The 19,680-nt window shown below is 41.7% G+C and overlaps 1 protein-coding gene across 2 annotated transcripts; it reads right to left on the bottom strand.

Annotated features, from left to right (window-relative positions):
• Positions 1 to 708: 708 nt before the first annotated feature.
• Positions 709 to 18,520, bottom strand: ELAC1 (elaC ribonuclease Z 1). Of its 2 annotated transcripts, none has more exons than XM_047765169.1 (4): positions 18,335 to 18,520; positions 11,236 to 11,400; positions 4,008 to 4,295; positions 709 to 2,254 (listed from the first exon to the last, which is right to left on the bottom strand). In XM_047765169.1, exons 2-4 carry the CDS (start codon positions 11,390 to 11,392, stop codon positions 1,788 to 1,790), a joined length of 912 nt encoding a protein of 303 aa, XP_047621125.1. In that variant the 5' UTR covers positions 11,393 to 11,400; positions 18,335 to 18,520; the 3' UTR covers positions 709 to 1,787. The 2 variants fall into 2 exon arrangements, with proteins under 2 accessions (XP_047621125.1, XP_047621117.1); XM_047765161.1 differs by having other exon boundaries at positions 4,008 to 4,475; positions 18,335 to 18,509.
• Between the last annotated feature and the right edge of the window lie 1,160 nt (positions 18,521 to 19,680).

Here is a 19,680-nt window from a genome sequence, read left to right as displayed (position 1 = left end):
ATGTGACTTCCTTTTTGGGGGGAGGCACACCCACAGCACATGGAAATCCTTAAGCCAGGGATTAAACCCATGCTGCAGCTGCAGCCTGTGCCACAGCTGTGGCAACTTTGAGTCCTTAGCCTACTGAGCCACAAGGGGACTTCCCAGAATGGGACTTTATATATATATAATTTTTTTTTTTTTTTTTTTTAGGGGCACACCTGCAGCATATGGAAGTTCCCAGGCTAGGGGTCAAATCAGAGCTACAGCTGCCAGCCTATACCACAGCCACAGCCACAGCAACGTGCAATCCGAGCTGCATCTTCAACTTATACCACAGCTCATGGCAATGCCGGATCCCTGACCCACTGAGCAAGGCCAGGGATCGAACCTGTATCCTCATGGATACTAGTCAGATTTGTTTCTGCTGCACCACAATGGGAACTCCCCAGAATGGGACTCTTAACTTAGGTCTTTCAGGCACAAAAGACTGGTGTGTGACCACTGAAGCAATCCTGTTTTTAATACATCAGTAGGCACTGAACACTACCAGAGGGGCACACAGCATACAGAGTTTCCCACACTGATCTGATTAGGGAATCCTTTTGAATGAATCAGTACATGAGACTACCTTTCCAAGTAACACATTTTGAGAAATACTGTGGGCAAATGAGTCAGAGATGCCCCATGGCAGACAAAAGGTAGGTGGAAGGCAACTCAGAAGGAAAGTTATTCTAGAACGAACATTTATTAAAACTGTGCTCAAAGAACTGTTCTCTGGAACATGTCACTTAAAGTCAAGTTGAAGAAATATCATTTTACCTCCAGATTCATAAGCTGCAGCTCATGGCTCATTTCTGACAAATAATATTTGATATGACATTCCGATTCCAACATATTCACTTCGTTAGATCTTTAGGATTTGTTTTAGAATTTGACTTACCTAGTAGTTCAACTCATTTGTCACTAATAAAAGTATATTCACACTGAGAGTATAAGCTTTAACTTGCTGTGTATCTCAACAGGCCCTCAATATACATTTTGGGATGAGATAATTCTTCATTGTTTAGAACTGACCAAAACTTTGTAGGATCTAGCATCTTGGCCCTTACTGACAGAATACCAGTAGTAACCACCCTTCTAGTTTTGACAAGAAGCATCCCCACAATTTTAAAACTCCACCTAATGGAGTAGTTTCACCTCTGAGAACCACGGGTTTAGAGCAAACTGGAAAGTTCAATAAAATATTAATTGAAGGATAAACACCCAGCCTGACCCTGCATTCAGTATTCCAGCAAAGAATTCAAGATTTAACATGCCAGCTTCAATCCTGCATATCCAATGTCTCATTACATCTCTCCCTATTCTGTTAGTAACATGAACAGATTCAATTCAAACTGCCAAAATACCATTTTTAGCCAGGAGGGCTAAGCCCTGTGTATTTTGCCAACAACAGCAGTAAAGCTGGGCAGGAACTAAGCCCAGGACTGCACGGCATATTGGCTGATATCTGAGACAGCAGCCACAAAACAAGATGTATACCCGAATAGTCTCATTCTGTCAAATGTGGACTTTAAGAAGGATGCTGTTTTTTGTTTTGTTTTGTTTTCTTTTTAAAGTGATTTATTATCAAAAAGCTTACTCCCTCTCAATGCTGAGTTAGTTCAGCAATGCAGCGCCATCCTTTTTAGGGTTATGAGGACCCAAATAATTTTAGACCAATGTAACAACAATAATAACAATGAACCTGACTGTTGGTTCGGTAACATATTCACAGACACATCAGAATGCATTCAGGTACACTGGTTTCATTTCTTGATCGGAATGCTAATCACCATAAAATCTTCTGCTAGAGTCACTTCTTGGAGATCTAATACTGATTCTGCTTGCTTTTTAAGTTCTACAATCCCATCTGTTTCTCCTTCTCTAGCCAAGGCAACTGGTTTGTACCTCTGACTGAAGTGAGTCAGAACCAGCCTCTTTGCTTGGCACAGCTTTGCAAATGTTGCTGCCATCTGTGGTGTGCTGTGGCCATGCTCCTTTGCTTTGTCCATCTGGGTGTCATCCAAGGTCGCTTCATGGATGAGCAGGTCTGCTTCAAAGCACAACTTCACTCCTCCATCATCCACAACCCCAGAACAGTCACCCAAAATGCAGATTTTTCTTCCAACAATAGGTTTTTTTAAGACATCTTGGGGAGAAATTATAACTCCATTTTCCAGAACAACAGAAATTCCATTTTTTAGCTTCCCATAGGCAGGACCTGGCGGAACACCTAATGATGGAGGCAGATAACATCACATCATGGGAATGGAATTTACGACTTGTTAAGAGAGTCTGTTTCAACGGCACAGCAAATAGCAAATGGAAAAGGCATCCAATGCTTTTCATAATTGTTATAAATATTTTATTACTTGTGGAAAACTGGAATATCTATACATCTGAAAAAGTTCAGTGTTGGCTATGGATATTAGCAATGCCCAAGTACTTAAAACATTTCCTAAGCACAAGTGTCAGATGAGTTTAAGCTCTTAAATCCCACTAAAATCTTATTACAGTCACGATAACAATCTTGATTCTCTGCTGTGCATGAAAATAACAGCTTTTGAGAGTGCTATATTTAATAAGATCATCTTTGGGTAAAATTAAAGAGTCATTTAAATGACAAGGTACCAACAAACTAACACAACAAAAAAAATCGTTAGACGGGATCATTTGGATCACAAGATCTAGGAGGATTTCAGGCAGTTATACATAATCAATCTTCTTTGTAGACAGGGGGAGTTCCTTGTTTATTAAACTGGGCTTGAATCCCATATTAATTTAAAATAACACCTAAGCATCACTCTGGAGAATACCTATAAACAAACAGAATGTATTAACTAATTCTAACATAGATCATGTTTAAAGTTTTCCAATATAATGATATTTTCACAAATTTTTAGACAATAAAAATATCTTTGGCCTAAGTCATTTTTCTTCATCACTCAGCATTTTGTTTTAGTTGGGAAAGAAAGAAGGGACTGAGAGACTGAGTAAATAAAGATAAGAACACACAAAAAACCCTTTCCCAGGCTCTGCTGTAGTCATGGCAAGGGAGGTGGTTTTGCTGGAGGAATGATGTGCCTGGACACTACTTTGACATAGATGCTGAAAACCCCTACACATGATGGCCTAGCCTGGAGAAGGTATGGACCATTAGCTGGGCCCTAAGCCAATCTTTGCATGCTTGCTTCCAAGTGTGATGAACCCAGGTACATAACACTAGTTGAGGAAGTGTTCTAAACACCAAATTAACTTAATCAAAGTTGACTGAATAGGTACAGTCAATAGAGAAGGAAAACCTGGAAAGCAGTTGGTTGCAGTTGCAAGGTTAAGAACTACGGTGAAAAGTCTCAGGCCAAAGGTATCACTGAAAACATATTCAAAACGATGACATGAAAAAAAAATAAAAGCCTAGACCTGAGACAACCACTGCTACCTCACTAACCAAGACAGTGTAAGCTGAAGAAAAGACAGACCAAGAATGGGCATCTGGGGAGCTGAATCAAGAAGTTAAACATATACTTGGTTTTTGCTCTGAATAGCATCTTTTTTTTTTTTTTGCTTTTTTAGGGCTGCACCCTTGGCATATGGAAGTTCCCAGGCTAGGGGTCAAATCAGAGCTACAGCTGCCTACATCACAGACAAAGCAACACAGGATCCAAGCCACGTCTGCAACCTACGCCACAGCTCACGGCAACACCAGAGCCTTAACCCACTGAGAGAGGCCAGGGATTGAACCCGCAACCTCATGGTGCCTAGTTGGATGTGTTTCCGCTATGCCACAATGGGAACTCCTGAATTGCATCTTTTGACCCTTAAGGATTTCTCTTAGTAAACAAACTTTGGGCAAAGGAAGTAAGAGGAGAAATTGTCAGTGGTAAGCCTGGGAGACAGGAAAGGAAGGTTACTATGACACTGCTAGCTGCTTCATTTAACAACCACTCTATTGATGAGAAAGGAAAAAACAAAAACAAAAAACTTACCGAGATCTTTCAGTTTCTGTGCATTGAGTTTACCTGGGCGTTTCTTCTCCACGACTGAAAATCCAAAGGAAGGTATTCGATGAAAGAGGCGAAATGCTTTTACAACAAACTGTTCGTCATCAACTAGGAGGTATGAATTTTCTTCTGAGTCTAACAGGATAGTTCTTCCTTGTCCCTCTTTGGGAGGGCTGTCTACTTTATTCATGTGTGCAAATTCTTTTAGTTCTTCTGTAGGACACTGATCCGCTGTAGGCACCAGCTCATGGACCACGTAGGGGAAGACCAACTCTGTGTGAGAGAGTTCCATGGTTCGCCAGATAAAGTCCCGAAGCCCTGCAGGGCCATAGATTTCGATAGGCTGTTTGGTGACCATGGAGCCACTCTGCAGGCTGATTGTGCAGAGGAGGCCAGGAAGGCCAAAGAAATGGTCTCCATGAAGATGTGTGATGAAGATCTTGGTAATTCTCCCTTTTGATTGAGGCAGAGAAATAAATTTGGGAATCTTTCAGAAATAAACCCATACAAAGCTACTTGAAATATGCATAAGAACTTACATGGAAAGCAATAAAATGAAATTCAGAAGTTCTACTTATCACCATAAACTTATTTATTTTTTCTACATGATTCCAGAAGCAAGAAAGACAGGCTTTCTTTCACGACTTTTTTTTTCATAAAATATCTTCAAATTACACAGTATTATAGTTTTAGGAATATTTTCCTACACATCTTCTTACTAAAAAAAGAAAAAAAAAGTGTACCAAAATGATTCGGTTACGAAAATAGTAGGCCTCAAGTGTTAAAATCATCTGGCAGTTGAACTGCCCCCTACTGCTCCCTCTGAGAACAGCAAATACATACTTTCAGGAAAACAAATGTTCCCCTGGCTCCAAAGAACTGGACTGGTGCCTGAACCCAAAACTGCCTTTTAAGGACTCCACAATGGACAGAGATTAGCTAATAAGCAAGCCAGAGACTACTTGTCTGTGAAAGGCTGAAGGAGAAAGAGAAAAATTAAGGGGGGATGAGGGACAGGAAAGGGAGGAAGGAAAAAGGGGGAGGTAGGAAGGGAGTAGGGTGAAGACCTGGGTGGGGAGGAGGTGAGCAGTGGATGCCAGATGCTGGAGAGCAGATCAGAGGGGAAGGTCCCCCGTGGTGCTCTGTAAAGGCACATGGACCTATCCCTTCCTTTCAGTCTGAACTAACACTACAGCTTCTCCAGTGCATCCTGGCTTCAGTGATAATCAATTTAGCCAATGGTAAACTGAACTTAATCCCGGAATGTGGCAGGATGCCACAGCAACCTTTTTCTGAGATGTACCACATGACCTTTCAAAAATAACAATCAAAATTCACATACTTTTAGTATAACAGTGGCTTCCAGGCCTAGCTCATGGCCCACCTACTTCAAACATTTGATATCATAAAAGAACAGGAACAGTTTATTGATACCATGAAAGAACAGGAATAGTTTGTTGTAATGGGATTTGTCCTGTGACATCTAGGTAACAGTGTTCTCCAAGCGAGTCTTCCCAGCGTTGCTACACCAAGCCCAGGTAGCTGTGGCTAGAGAACAATAGATTGGGCAGAGGCTGATCTTCAACCTTGAAAATCCCCAGGAGTCTTTCTAGAAGTTTCCTCAACATGCTTTTTGTTTTCTCTTTTTAGTCCTTGTTTTTGCTGTTTTTTGACTTCTGGAACCCTTTCATTTCCCCCTTTCCTGCTGTCTGGGCTGCCAATGCACACCTCAAGTGTGACCTAAGAACTCGGCAGACGAAAGAACTACAGCAGTTGTTGAGTCCTGGTCTCATGATGACCTCAAAAGTGCCAAGTCAGACTCTCTGGGCCTCTCCCTATCTCCTGTAAAACACAGCCAAAACTGAACACCAAAACAATGTGCAAACCCAAAGCAAGCAAGACAAATTAAGTAAGTAAAGGTACTTCCCAGAGTTATCACAGTTTCATGGAAGACAAACATTTCATTTTTCAAGAAACTTGATCTCAGAGGGGAACGGGATGGCAACCACAATTATCAGAGGTAAGAGGAAGCTATCAAATGAAGAAAGAAAAATGCAGGAATTTCCTTTACTTAAGAATAAGAAAGTTACCAGGAGAAACATCATCCATATAGAAGAGGGATACTAAGCATCCTCTAAGTGATAATGCAGTGGTACTTACGGCCATAGGAAAATGTCTGCAATACATTGTTCGTATATACTATTCAGCTGAAAAAAAGCAGGTCACACCAAGGATAGTTTGATTCTATTTACGCAAAATTACACACACACACACACCCATACCATTACCAAATCTACATGCATAGAAAATTCACTAAAGAGAGGGGGATTTAAGCTTTTCTTAATTATACTTTTCTGCTTTGTTTGAAATTTTACAATGATCATGTGTACTTGTTAAAATCATTGTTTAAATTATACTTTTATAGGAGTTCCCTTCTGGGCGCAGCCGAGACAAATCCAAATAGGAACCATGAGGTTGCAGGTTTGATCCCTGGTCTCGCTCAGTGGGTTAAGAATCAGGTGTTGCTGTGAGCTGTGGCGTTGGTCAAAGACACGGGTCGGATCCTGCATTGCTGTGGCTGTGGTGTAGGCTGGCAGCTGTAGCTGATTCGACTTCTAGCTTGGGAACCTCCTTATGCTGAGATGCAGCCCAAAAAATCTTAAAAAAAATTATACTTTTATAATACTTTCTATAATCATTTTTGAGGGACAAGAGGCTTAAGCTCTCTCTTTAAAATTATGAAAAAAAAGATATGGCAAATCTACACTTTTTAATTGGATGCTTGCATATTAGGACCATAGGAACTTGAAAGAGCTTTAGATAAATAGAAAACACTTCCTTATGAAACCCATAAAATATTACTACTCCGGGAGGTGGTATAAGCTAAAAGGGGTTTAATGACTCCAATAATGATAGGTCCGCATTGGGTTATTGAGAGAAACCAAGATGTACTGAGGGTGCAGCATCCAGACTGAGACTGAGGCTTCTGAAGTGCTACAGCATCTTAGATAATGTCCTGGGACTATCACATTACATTTCTTTCTGAGGCCAGAAATTATTTTCCTTTTTTCTTTCTGGCCACGACTGCAGCATGTGGAATTTCCTGGGCCAGGAACTGAACCCAATCCGCAACAGTGATAACGCACGATCCCCCAACCACTAGGCCACCAGGGAACTCCAGGAATTTTTTTCTTAAATCAATAAAAATCCAATAAAATTCAGTTCCCTTAAGGTTTTATTTTATTATTTTTTTCCAAACTTTTCATTTTAATAAGGTCAAGCTTTATGAACTGTTTGTTTTAAAAAACATGATTAGAGAAAGGTATTGTGGCAGATATATATAAGATGGTACATACGGCCCCTGCCTCCTGCCATTCACATCTACTATAATTCCTTCCCCTTGACTGGGGTTGGGACTTGGGACTTGTTTACAACCAGTAAAGTATGGCACAAAGATGCAACGTGATTATGTTATTTAGAAGACTCCATCTTGCTAGCAGACTTGTTCCTGAGTCTCTTTTCTCCCTTGCTAGCAGTAAGGAAGCCAGCTACCTTGAGGCAGAACCCCCCCATGACCAGGAACTACAGGAGGCCTCTAAGCTGCTGCAGGCAGCCTCAGTCCTACAACTACAAGGATTCTGCCAACAACCTGAGTGAGACCTGAAACAGATTCTTCCACTCGTGGAGCCTCTGATGGGACCACAACCCTAGCCATTAGCAGGATTATAGCCTAGTGAGATCTTGAAGTAGAGAATCTAGTGAAGCCAGACTCAAATTCCCTGACTCACAGAAACTATGAGATGATAAAGGCAAATAAGCTAGTAGATTTATAATATGCTTGCAGCATTAGATAACTGACACAGGTACTAAGTAAAAAGTAAAGACTTAGCCCTACACCAAAACCTCTTTTTTTTTTTGTCTTTTCTAGAGCCACACCCGTGGCATATGGAGGTTCCCAGGCTAGGGGTCTAATCAGAGTTGTAGCCGCCAGCCACAGCAACGCCAGATCTAAGCCATGTCTGCGACCTACATCACATGGCAACGCCGTATCCTTAACCCATTGAGCAAGGCCAGGGATCAAACCCGCAACTTCATGGTTCCTAGTCGGATTCATTAACCACTGAGCCATGACGGGAACTGCCCAGACCTCTTAACACTTAACAGTTGCCTATTTCTATTTTAATCACCTTTCCACTTCAACCCCTATTCTTTAAAATGTTAAGTATTACAGTCTCCATCCACTGTGGCATGTGCCTAACCCGAAGGTTCTCATGGAAGGAACCCCTGTGCGAGCCAAAGGAGGTAAAGCATAGTACCTGCTGACCTCAGGGTTCCAACATAAGACAGGGCTGAACTGTGTATACCTCAAGGCCACACGTGCCAAGTAATATGCATTAGTTTCTTCCTCCAAAACCTCTTTCTCTAACTTCCAATCTAGGTCTGGGAAATCACCTATAACTTGTAATAATTCTTCAATTCTTTACATCTTAGACTTTCAATCAGATGCCACCTCCTGTGGGCTCTTTGGTTGAGTCTCTCATCTTTATCCTTATCCCTACTTCCTGCTTCAACTTCTTCATCTCTCTCTCAGATGAATGCAACTGCCTTAGAACTGGGCTCCTGATGCTATTCTCTCTCTCCCAATATATTTTCCATTGGAAAACTGTCCTAAAACACAAATCGGACCATGTCATACCTCTGCTTAAAAAGTTTTAATGAAGCATGAGGTTGCGGGTTTGATCCCTGGCCTTGCCAGTGGGCTAAGGATCTGACATTGCTGTGAGCTGTGGTGTAGGTCGCAGACACAGCTCGGATCTGGCGTTGCTGTGGCTGTGGCACAGGCCAGCAGCTGTAGCTCCGATTCTACCCCTAGCCTGGGAACCTCCATATGCCACATAGTCTATGTCCCATAGTCTGCCCTCATGTCCTCACTTTTTTTTCTTTTTTTTTTTTTGGTATACACTCATGCATTTTTTATTTAATTGAATTAATTTAAAAAATGGTAGTAGAGTTGATTTTTCAATGTTATGGTAGTTTCTGGTGCACAGCAAAGTGATCTGGTTATACATATATAGGTATTCTTCTTCATATTCTTTTCCATTATGGTGTATTACAGGATCCTGAATATGGTTCCCTGTGCTATACAGTAGGCCCTTGGTTTACCTATTTTATATATAGTAGTTTGTATCTGTTAATCTCAAAGTCCTAATTTATCTTCACCCTCACTCTCTTTCCTCTTTGGTAACCATAAGTTTGTTTTCTGTGTCTGTGAGTCTGTTTCTGTTCCATTAATAAATTCTTATGTGTCATATTTTAGATTCCACATACAAGTTATCTTTCTGGCTTACTTCACTTGGTATGATAATCTCTAGTCCATTCATACTGCTGCACATGGCACTATTTCATTCTTTTAATGGCTGGGTAATATTTCATTGTATATATGTACCACATCTTCTTTATCCATTCCTCTGTTGATGGGCATTTAGGTTGCTTCCTTGTCTTGGCTATTGTACCTAGGGCTGCAATGAACACTGGGGTACATATAGCGTTTTTTTGTTTTGTTTTGTTTTTTGTGGCTGGGCCAGGCATTGAATCCCTGCCACAGCAGTGACAACATCTGATCCTTAACCTACTGTACCACCAGGGAACTCCTGCATGTATCTTTGTGAATGAGAGTTTTCTCTGGATATATGGCCAGGCTCTCACTTACTCTTTTTTTCTTTTTCAGTACTCTTATCTCTCCTCTATCCTAGCCAGGTACTCAAAGTTCTGGAAGGCTTAATATTCCCTAAGTATGTCATTTCTCTCCTGGAAACTCCCTTGTTGCTCACTTTGTTGTCTGTTCATTGACTGTTCATTTCTACTTCTCTCCCCAAAGGAACTTTTATTCATCTCTTAGATCCTAGATCTACTGTTACCATCTCTGGGATGCTTTTCCTGATCACTCAGATACAGTTACTGTCCCCCTCTTTTGCGCTTCAAAAGTAGTTATAAAACACCTCCATTATTCTTACTTATCACATTACACCATGACTATTTGCATGATGTTTCCAATTTCCACCACTAGACTAAGAGATCTTTGGATGCCAGAACTAGCTTTTCTTTAGTCATAAAATGCCATGCACTGTGACAAGTTATAGGAATAATTTCAGTAACTACCATTTATCAAGACCTAACAAATGAGAGGCAGTGTACTAAGTGTTGAACATCTTATTCATGCATTAACTGAGCTGATATTACCAGGCATCTACTAGGTACATAAGTGATCACTATATTTATTGCACAGGGAAATGCACAGTGAACACAGAAAGAACTATTTAAATAACATAATTTTAGATAGTGATGATACTGACAAGTCAATAAAAATAGCACAAAGTAGTAAAATGCCTGTGGTGAGGGAGCTATTGCTTTACCCCGGAGGTAGAAGGAAAACCTTTGAAGAGATAGCATTTACGCTAAGATTTAACTGATGAGAAGGAGACAGCCACACAGAGAAGGGATTATTATATACAATTCTCACAACACCCCTTCTAAGGTGAATTTTTAACCCCATTTTAGAGATGAGGAAAGTAAAGCTGAAGTTTGCTGATCTGTTAAGGTAATAAGCCAAGACGCAGCCAGGACTGGAATCCTGGTCTGCCTGACTCTGGGCCAAGGCTCTGGTGAACACTGTACTCTTTTGTCTGCCTGGTTCGAGGCCCACTCTGCTCCTTCTGGCCAGAAGGCCCTTCTCCTCCTTAGCCCAGGGAACCCTTCCTCTTCCTTCAGTGACTCAAGGGTCACCTTCTCTGAGATGCCAACCCTGATAACCTCAAGTGGAAAAGAATACCTCACTTCCCAGGACATCTACCGCCCTGTGTATCCTCTCATGATATGTACACCTGTTTCCTGTTGAAAATAAGTATATCTAATATGTCTGATGTATCCTGCTGCATCTTCCATCCCCTAAGTCTTTATGAATCCCTGCTGTCAACATTTACAGGAAGAATGAAAAGCAAGTAAGTAAATGGAAAGGAAAGGGAAGGGAAGGGAAGAAAAGTTAGTCCAGTGGGTGTGGCAAGATGCCTTAGTGCCGTCCAAGTCTTGCCAGGGCCCCAGCACTGAAATGTGATGCAACTGTCAGGGCTGTTTCTGGGCAAAAGGCCCAAGAAGAGCCAAGAAAATGAAGCAGAACAAGAGACAGCCTTAATGAGATAGCCGAATGCGCACTCACCTGCTTTAAGCTGGCTTTTCATAAGCTGTGTCTGGGTTCCCTCCCCACAGTCAAAGAGCCAGCATTCACCTTCACACCGAAGGACCAGAGCAGAAGCACCTCGGGTTGGCGATGGGTATGCTGCACCTGTCCCCAGAAATGTCACATCCATAGACATCTTTCACCCTGCAACAAGATCACTTATCAATTATCATACATCACTGTTCAAAATCACCAAAAATCAGTTCTTGTGTGTCTTCACTGTTACCTATATTTTGGTTATTCAGAACACTTTGGATTCCTGTTCTGTAATAATTTTCCACAGAAATCCAAAGAAAGATCTTTGTTATCATAGTAATTCTTTTTTTAAATATTTTTAATTTATTTTACCTTTTATTTTTTTTTTCCTACTGTACAGCATGGTGACCCAGTTACACATACATGAATACATTCTTTTTTCTCACATTATCATGCTCCATCATAAATGTATCCTAGTAATTCTTTATTAGTAAAATCACAAGTTAGCAAAAACAGAAAAAATAAATCAATTTTTAAAAAGCCAAACTCAGTCAACTAAAAACCTTGTTTGATTGCTCACACACAGAGAAATAAACCAATTTTTAAAAAGCCAAACCCAGTCAATTAAAAACTATAGTTGAATTCCAACTATCTGACATTCTGGAAAAGGCAAAACTATGAGGATAGTAGAAAGATAGTGGTTTGCGGGAAGGGACAGAGGGATGAATAGGTGGAGCATATGGGATTTTTAGGGCAGCAAAAATATTCTGTATGATATAGTAAATCAGACACTCAGTCGCTGTACATTGGTCAAAACCCACAGAATGGACAACACAAAGAGTGAATCAACCCTATGTAAACTTAGTGTTTTTTTTGTCTTTTAGGGCCGTGCCCTCGGCATATGGAGTTTCCCAGGCTAGGAATCCAATCAGAACTGCAGCTGCCGGCCTACGCCAGAGCCACAACAACGCAGAATCCGAGCTCCGTCTACGACCTACACCATAGCTCACGGCAATGCCAGATCCTTAACCCACTGAACAAGGCCAGGGATCAAACCCGTGTCCTCATGGAAGCTAGCTGGGTTTGATAACTGCTGAGCCACAACAGGAACTCCATAAACTTAGCTAATTATAATGTATCAATATTGGCTCATCAATATAGTACCACACTAACGCAGGATGTTTTTTGGGGTTTCTCTCTTTTTTTTTTTGGGCCACATCTGTGCCATCCCAAACTTCCCAGACCAGGGATTGAACCCATGCCACAGCAGTAACAAAGCCAGACCCTTAACCCACTGAGCCACTAGGGAACTCCACAAGACATTAATATTAGGGGAAGTTGGGTAGGAGTGAGCATGTGAGAACTCTGTACTTTCTGCTTATTCATTTTTAAACAAGTCTTTCCAATAAACAATAAACAACCCTAGGGAGGTTCTGGGCAAGAACTTAATGATGCTAAGTGCTATCTCTGGTGCCCATAGTGATAGGCCCATGCATAGGCCAGCAGCTAGAGCTCCGATTTGACCCCTAGCCTGGGAACCTCTATATGCTGAGGGTGCAGCCTTAAAAAAAAAAAAAAAAAAAAAAAAGAAAAGAAAGAAGCATAAACCAATTATCCAGATTATCTACACTGACAGCACAGAAGAAAACAAACATAATTTTAAGAAAAACTAGTAAAACAGAAAATTTGAGAGAGCTAGAAAAATACATTATCAATGGGGGGAAAATCAATCAAAAACTTTTCTCAGTCCTAGCAATAACCAGATAAAAATAAAAATCAGGGAAAAAAAAAAACTTAGTTACAAGAGGAAAAAAAAAGAGCCTTATAAAACAACAAGAAATAAAGTTCACAGGAAAGATCCCGAAAGATCCAAAAAGAGATACACGTTAGCTAGCTTTACAGGAAAATTCGATATCACAGAAATGTCTATCTTTTCATAATTAATGTACACATATTTAATGGAAATTCTATCAGATTTCTAGCGAGATTTATCTTGAAACATAAGCAACCCAAAGATCGCATAGAAGAAAAAACACGTCAATACATGAAAAGTACATGTACATGCTAAGTGAAGTCAGCCATACAATGAGACACCAACATCAAATGCTTTCACTGACATGTGGAATCTGAAAAAAAGGACAGACGGAACTTCTTTGCAGAACAGATACTGACTCACAGACATTGAAAAACTTATGGTCTCCGGAGGAAACAGTTTGGGGGGTGGGGGGATGTGCTTGGGCTGTGGGATGGAAATCCTATGAAATCAGATTGTTATGATCATTATACAACTACAGATGTGATAAATTCATTTGAGTAATAAAAAAATGAAAAAAAAGTACATATACACAAAGTATACAAAGTAGTGAGTAGTGACTTTTCTTTCTAGATATTAACACTTCCTATACTAATCAGGCATCATGAAAAAAGAATACTGGCACAAATATACTGGCATTAAAAAAAAGAGGTGATAGAGAAGGGTTAGTCCAGAAATAAACCTAGATATGTAAGGAAGTCAAAATACAGCAAAAGTGTAAAAAGGATGGCGAATTTAATGAACAGCACTGACATAATAGGCTACTCTGCAGAAAAAGGTAAAAAGCGAGAGTCATGTTTTGCATTGTATATAAAAATACATTCCATGTTGTTTAGAAATGTAAATGTAAAAGTTCCAAAAAAATATGTTAAAAAAATTAGGAGAACATGGAGTTCCCGTCATGGATCAGTGGAAATGAATCCAACTGGGAACCATGAGGTTTCAGGCTCTATCCCTGGCCTTGCTCAGTGGGTTAAGGATCCAGTGTTGCCATGAGCTGTGGTGTAGCTTGCAGATGTGGCTCAGATCTGGCACCGCTGTGGCTGTGGCGTAGGCCGGCAGCTGTAGCTCTACTTCGACCCCTAGCCTGGGAACCTCCATATGCTGCGGGTGCAGCCCTCAAAAGCAAAAATAAATAAATAAATTAATTAATTAAATAAAAATGAAGGCTTGTGGGGGAGAAAACAATTAGGAGAATATGTATATAACTTTGGGGATGAGAAAGCCCTTACTGGCAAAACACAAACCACCCCCCCAAATTTTTAAAAACAGACATTTTTACTACATAAAAACTTTCATATATCCCTGAAAGACTCTTTAAGTCAAGGAAACAAAGAAACACCTGCAGAAAACTCTTTACACTATGTGATAGTAATGTCCCTTAGACAGGTTTCTGCAAATACGTTCAAAACCAAAAATAATAATTGATACAATAGAAAAATAAGACTGGGAAAATACACAGGAAATTCACAGAAGAAATCCAAACAGTTAATAGGCATGAAAAAGTGCTCAGTCCAGCAGTAGTTAGAGGAAATGCAAATTAAAGAAACAAAGAGGCATCATTTTCCACACATCAGCCGGCAAATATTAGTAGTATCCAGTACTAACCAGGACAAGGGAAAATGACACTGCCAACAACAATACAATTTAACCCAGCAATCTCATTTTTGGGAATCTACCCTATAGAAATAAAAGGTCTATGTACAATGTTTATTGTGGTACTTTTAAGGTGTTTAAAGTTTGTAAGACATATGAATATATGTATATATCTTTTTTTTTTTTTGTCTTTTTGCCATTTCTTTGGGCCGCTTCCTCGGCATATGAAGGTTCCCAGGCTAGGGGTCGAATCGGAGCCGTAGCCACCGGCCTACGCCAGAGCCACAGCAAACTGGGATCCGAGCCGCGTCTGCAACCTACACCATAGCTCACGGCAACGCCGGATCCTCAACCCACTGAGCAAGGGCAGGGATCGAACCCGCAACCTCATGGTTCCTAGTCGGATTTGTTAACCACTGCGCCACGACGGGAACTCCTATATGTATATATCTAACAGAGGAACAACTGAATATTTTTTGTATATTCATATCATTAACTATTTATTCTGCAGCTAGGTCAGGTCTATAATTCTTGTCCTGGAGGGACGACAATGAGAAAAGTTACAGATGGTTATGATATAATGTCACTTTTTAATAACAATGCCCAAACCCCTACATTATGCAAGAGAAAAAGTCTGGAGAGGAAGGATACACACCATATTGCTGATACTGGTTATCTCAGGAATGACTAAAATGATGGTGTGATGGGGAGGATAACTAATTTTTATTTAAGTCTTTGAATTGTTTGTTACAATAAATAGCATTTGATTTTATTTTTAATTTAATACTGATCTTTAAAAAATGTATCATAATCCTAAATATGCTTTTCTAACTATATATACATCGTCTAATCTTCCTTTCTATTGGGGGATATAGTCAGCTCCTCACAAACACACCTTACCCCACAACCATACAACAGGAGGGTGGTGCATCTCTGCACCCCACAGACAAGTCTTTATGTTACTGCTAGTGTCCTTTCCATTTATTCCACATTTTCACTCCCAAGATCAAGACTTCTTCAGATAATTAAGTAGTTTATTTACAGTGGCTTTCTAATTGAAGTTTGCAAGAAATGTGAAAATAAACAGAATGTAGAAAGTTAAAAAAAATTAAGGTAGGAGCTCCTGCTGTGGCACAACAGGATAGGCAGTGTCTGGGGAGTGTTGTCGCGTGGGTTCCATCCCCAGCCCTGCACAGTGGGTTAAGGATTCGGTGTTGCTATGGCTGCAGTTTAGTTCTCAGCTGTAGCTCAGATCTGATCCCTGGCCAGTGCTGAGGAGCGGCCAAAAAAAAAAAAAAATAAGGTAATAAGTGCAGAAGATATAACAGAATTTAATCACTTTGCAATCTGTAACAAATAATAGATCTAGGCCAGTGGTACAGAACCCTGGAGAGTATTAGAATCACCTGGAGAGCTTCTAAAACATAAAAATCATTGGGCTCCATCCCAGAACAATTAAACAGGAAATTCTGCAAGTGAGATATGCATTTTAGCATTTAAAAAATTCTTCTCCTATGAGTCTAACACGCAGTCAGTTTTGAGAACCACCTAGCAAAAGGCTAATGGAGAACTAAATGGATGGGTCAGGCTGACCTGAACTCACACAGGCCAACCAGTCTATCTTTAAAAATAAAAACTTTGCCATGAGACATATCCAACACATACAAAAGCAAAGAGATTAGTATAATGAACTGTCTGTCGCATTCCCACCCATCACTGAGCTTCAATAATTATCGACTCATGGTCAATCTTGTTTCATCTATATCACCCACCATCATCTAAGTATACTTGATAAGTGGTATTGGTTACTTCCATCAGTAAGTACATGCTGTCTGGCTCTCTCTCTTTTTCTGATGTTAACAGCCATTAATGATAATAGCCAGGATCCATTATTTCATTGGGGGTTGCAAAAAGGTGATATTCTGTCATTCCTTCTGCAGGTAGTAGCTGACATCCTTCTGTACTTCCTTGGGCAATTAGTTACCCAGCAGTACAATTTGTACAGAAAATGTCCACTGATAGATCTTATTATTATTATTTTTTTTTTTTTGCTATTTCTTGGGCCGCTCCCGCGGCATATGGAGGTTCCCAGGCTAGGGGTCGAATCGGAGCTGTAGCCATTGGCCCACGCCAGAGCCACAGCAACGCGGGATCCGAGCCGCGTCTGCAACCTATAGCACAGCTCACGGCAACGCCGGATCGTTAACCCACTGAGCAAGGGCAGGGACCGAACCCGAAACCTCATGGTTCCTAGTCGGATTCGTTAACCACTGCGCCACGTCGGGAACTCCGATAGATCGTTCTTAACACGACAGAGACAAGACCTAATCCAACTCCTGATGAGATGAAGTACACAGTAACTTAGGTTTTCTTGCCATAAAGTAGAACCTGAATCTGAAAAAGGCTTAAATCTATATACCAGTTTATTAAAGGAATGTGCATGGAAAAAGCAAAATACAGTATGTGGGAAACACTATGGGACAAATGATTTGTCTTCTTCAACAAGTACAATGCAAGGAAAAATTTAGTAAAGAGGGAGGTGATAAAGAGATTAAAAGACAGGAGCCCATGAGTAGCTTGTCAGAATTCTGATGTGTACTAACTGATAATGGGAGGAAAAAGCAACTGGGAAAATGTAAATGTTCACTGGATAGATGGTAATGTGAAATTCTTGTAACTTTATAATGGTTTTAAGAAGGAGTTACTGTTTTCTAAACAAACACAAGCATTTTATGGGTGAAATAGTACATTTGGAATTGCTTCAAAATAATCCAGTGGGGGTGAGGATAAGAGATGAAATAAGATCGATCATGAGTTGGGAATTCAATACACGATTCTCTTTTCGTATATATTTTAAAGTTTCCATAATAAAAAGTTTAAAAACAAGCCAAATGATCAAAACTCTTCCACTAAGTCGGGAAGTAATCAGAGATTAATTTATTTAACAGGGGTGCATGTTTTGTGACATGCACCATTCTAAGCACTAGGAAGCAAGTAACCAAACTAGATTTTGGTCCCTGTTTTCCAGAACAAGAAAAACAGCCGCCTGTTTTCTGATGACTATATCCATTTTGGAGGACGTGCACATTCCGGGTCAGAACACCGCACATCATCGCAGTACTGTCACTTGACATTGGGTCAGTGGTTCTCCATCCCGGCTGCATATCACCTGGTGATTCTGGGGGCTCAGCATTTGGAAGGCAGCCCAAGTGATTCTAAAGGCTGCCAGACTGAGAACGAGTTTCCAAGCAGGTAGCGCCAACCCTGCCATCACTCAGTGGTGCACGTAGGGCAGATACTGCCATCCTCCGTTTTAGAGATGAAAGAACCGTGGCCCGCGAGATAGAGTGAGCGGCCAAGGCCGAGTCCGGTCCAGAGGCTAGGTCTCAGTCCGCTAGCCAGCCCTGCCTCTCCTCCAAGTTGGCATCACCTCGCAAAGTAGGGATGAGCGGCGGCAGGAGCGCAGGACCGCGGAGCCCCCGCCCGGGGCGTGGGGGTGGGGATTTCGGGGGTAGACAAGGCGCATCTTTGCTCCCTTGCGCTCCGGGGTCTGAGTCCTCCGCTCCGGGCCCAGCCCGCGAGTACGTAGGAAGCGCGCCCGCCCGCGCACTCAGCCAATTCGGCAGACGCGGGGGAGGCCGCGGCGGCGCAGACCCCCGCCCGCCCCCCGCCGGCACGCCTTGCCCCACTCACCCACTGCCCGAAGCCCGCGGCAAAAGCCGAGGGAGGCGCAGGCCCGTAGCGAGGCCGAGCCGTCCACGGGGCTGCAACGCTCGCGGGCGGAAGTCCGCCGCCGCCTGTGTCCGCGTGCAGCCGCTCTAGGACGCACCGGAGGTCCGCGCTCGGTGGTTCCCGCCAGAGCTCCAATTTGCCCCGGGAGGCTGGGTGCTAGCCCCAGGCGTCTGCTGTATCCCGCAGTGGGTTCCTCCCCTTCACTGGCCAGTACCAGCTCTCTGGGTAAGATGGTGGCGGTAACCCGTGAGGACCAGAGCGCGCCAAATGAGAACCGTGTACTCTTCGGCTTTTTATTTTTCCGTGTAAAAGTTTTCAAACAGGCGTGTTTTCCCAGATGCTTTGCTCTTGCATATCTTTGCATAATGCCCGTTGTTTCGTGGAGATGAATCTTTCTTAATCACTGAATCTAAAAGCTTGAGCTTCCGGTGCCTTAGAATCAGAGTTCGTAGCAGCATTACTATAGATCCCGAATCTTTCTCGATTCCACTTTGCTATTCCTGGGATGCACCAGAATGTTTGCTGAAAATCTGCAGCTCCTGTACTGTGCTCGCACAAGCGTCGCAGGTGTATTCTCTTAGTGTACAGCATAGCCTGCTGGACACGTGAAGGAAAAGCCCAGGCCCCAGCTGCATGTGGTGGTTACAACCTCGAGGGGAAAAAACTCATTTGGTTGAAATCCCAACTTTAAGAATTTCACGTTTCTATGCAGTGCCAGATGCAGTGCTTTTTGCTTACATGCTGGAGGTGGTAAAATATTCAGCAGCTTCATAATAGGAATAGAAAAAGGACTGTTGTGTGTGTAGTTTTTGAAACTACCGGGAGAGATGGATCAAAGAACTCTTCCACCCCCTGCCCTGGCTGCTTTGCTTAGTAAACCATTAGATCATGTACTTTGGGGCTTCTTCAGAGCTTTTATTTATTCAAGTAGTAACTGAGCTGCTACTTTGTGGATAGTATTATTATTTATTTTTTAAAAAATTTTTTTGGTCTTTTTTTTTTTCTTTTTTTTTTTTACTATTTCTTTGGGCCACTCCCGCGGCATATGGAGGTTCCCAGGCTAGGGGTCGAATCAGAGCCATAGCCACTGGCCTACTCCAGAGCCACAGCAACGCGGGATCCGAGCCGCGTCTGCAACCTACACCACAGCTCACAGCAACGCCGGATCCTCAACCCACTGAGCAAGGGCAGGGACCGAACCCGCAACCTCATTGTTCCTAGTCGGATTCGTTAACCACTGCGCCACGACGGGAACTCCGATAGTATTATTTTTGATCCTGAGAGAATTTATAAAATATGTCATGGCC

Source organism: Phacochoerus africanus, chromosome 2 (assembly GCF_016906955.1).
Source record: "Phacochoerus africanus isolate WHEZ1 chromosome 2, ROS_Pafr_v1, whole genome shotgun sequence".
In the NCBI taxonomy this organism is placed as follows: Eukaryota; Metazoa; Chordata; class Mammalia; order Artiodactyla; family Suidae; genus Phacochoerus; species Phacochoerus africanus.
The sequence above is the reverse complement of the archived record's forward strand: the minus strand, read 5'-3'. Positions and strand labels throughout refer to the sequence as shown.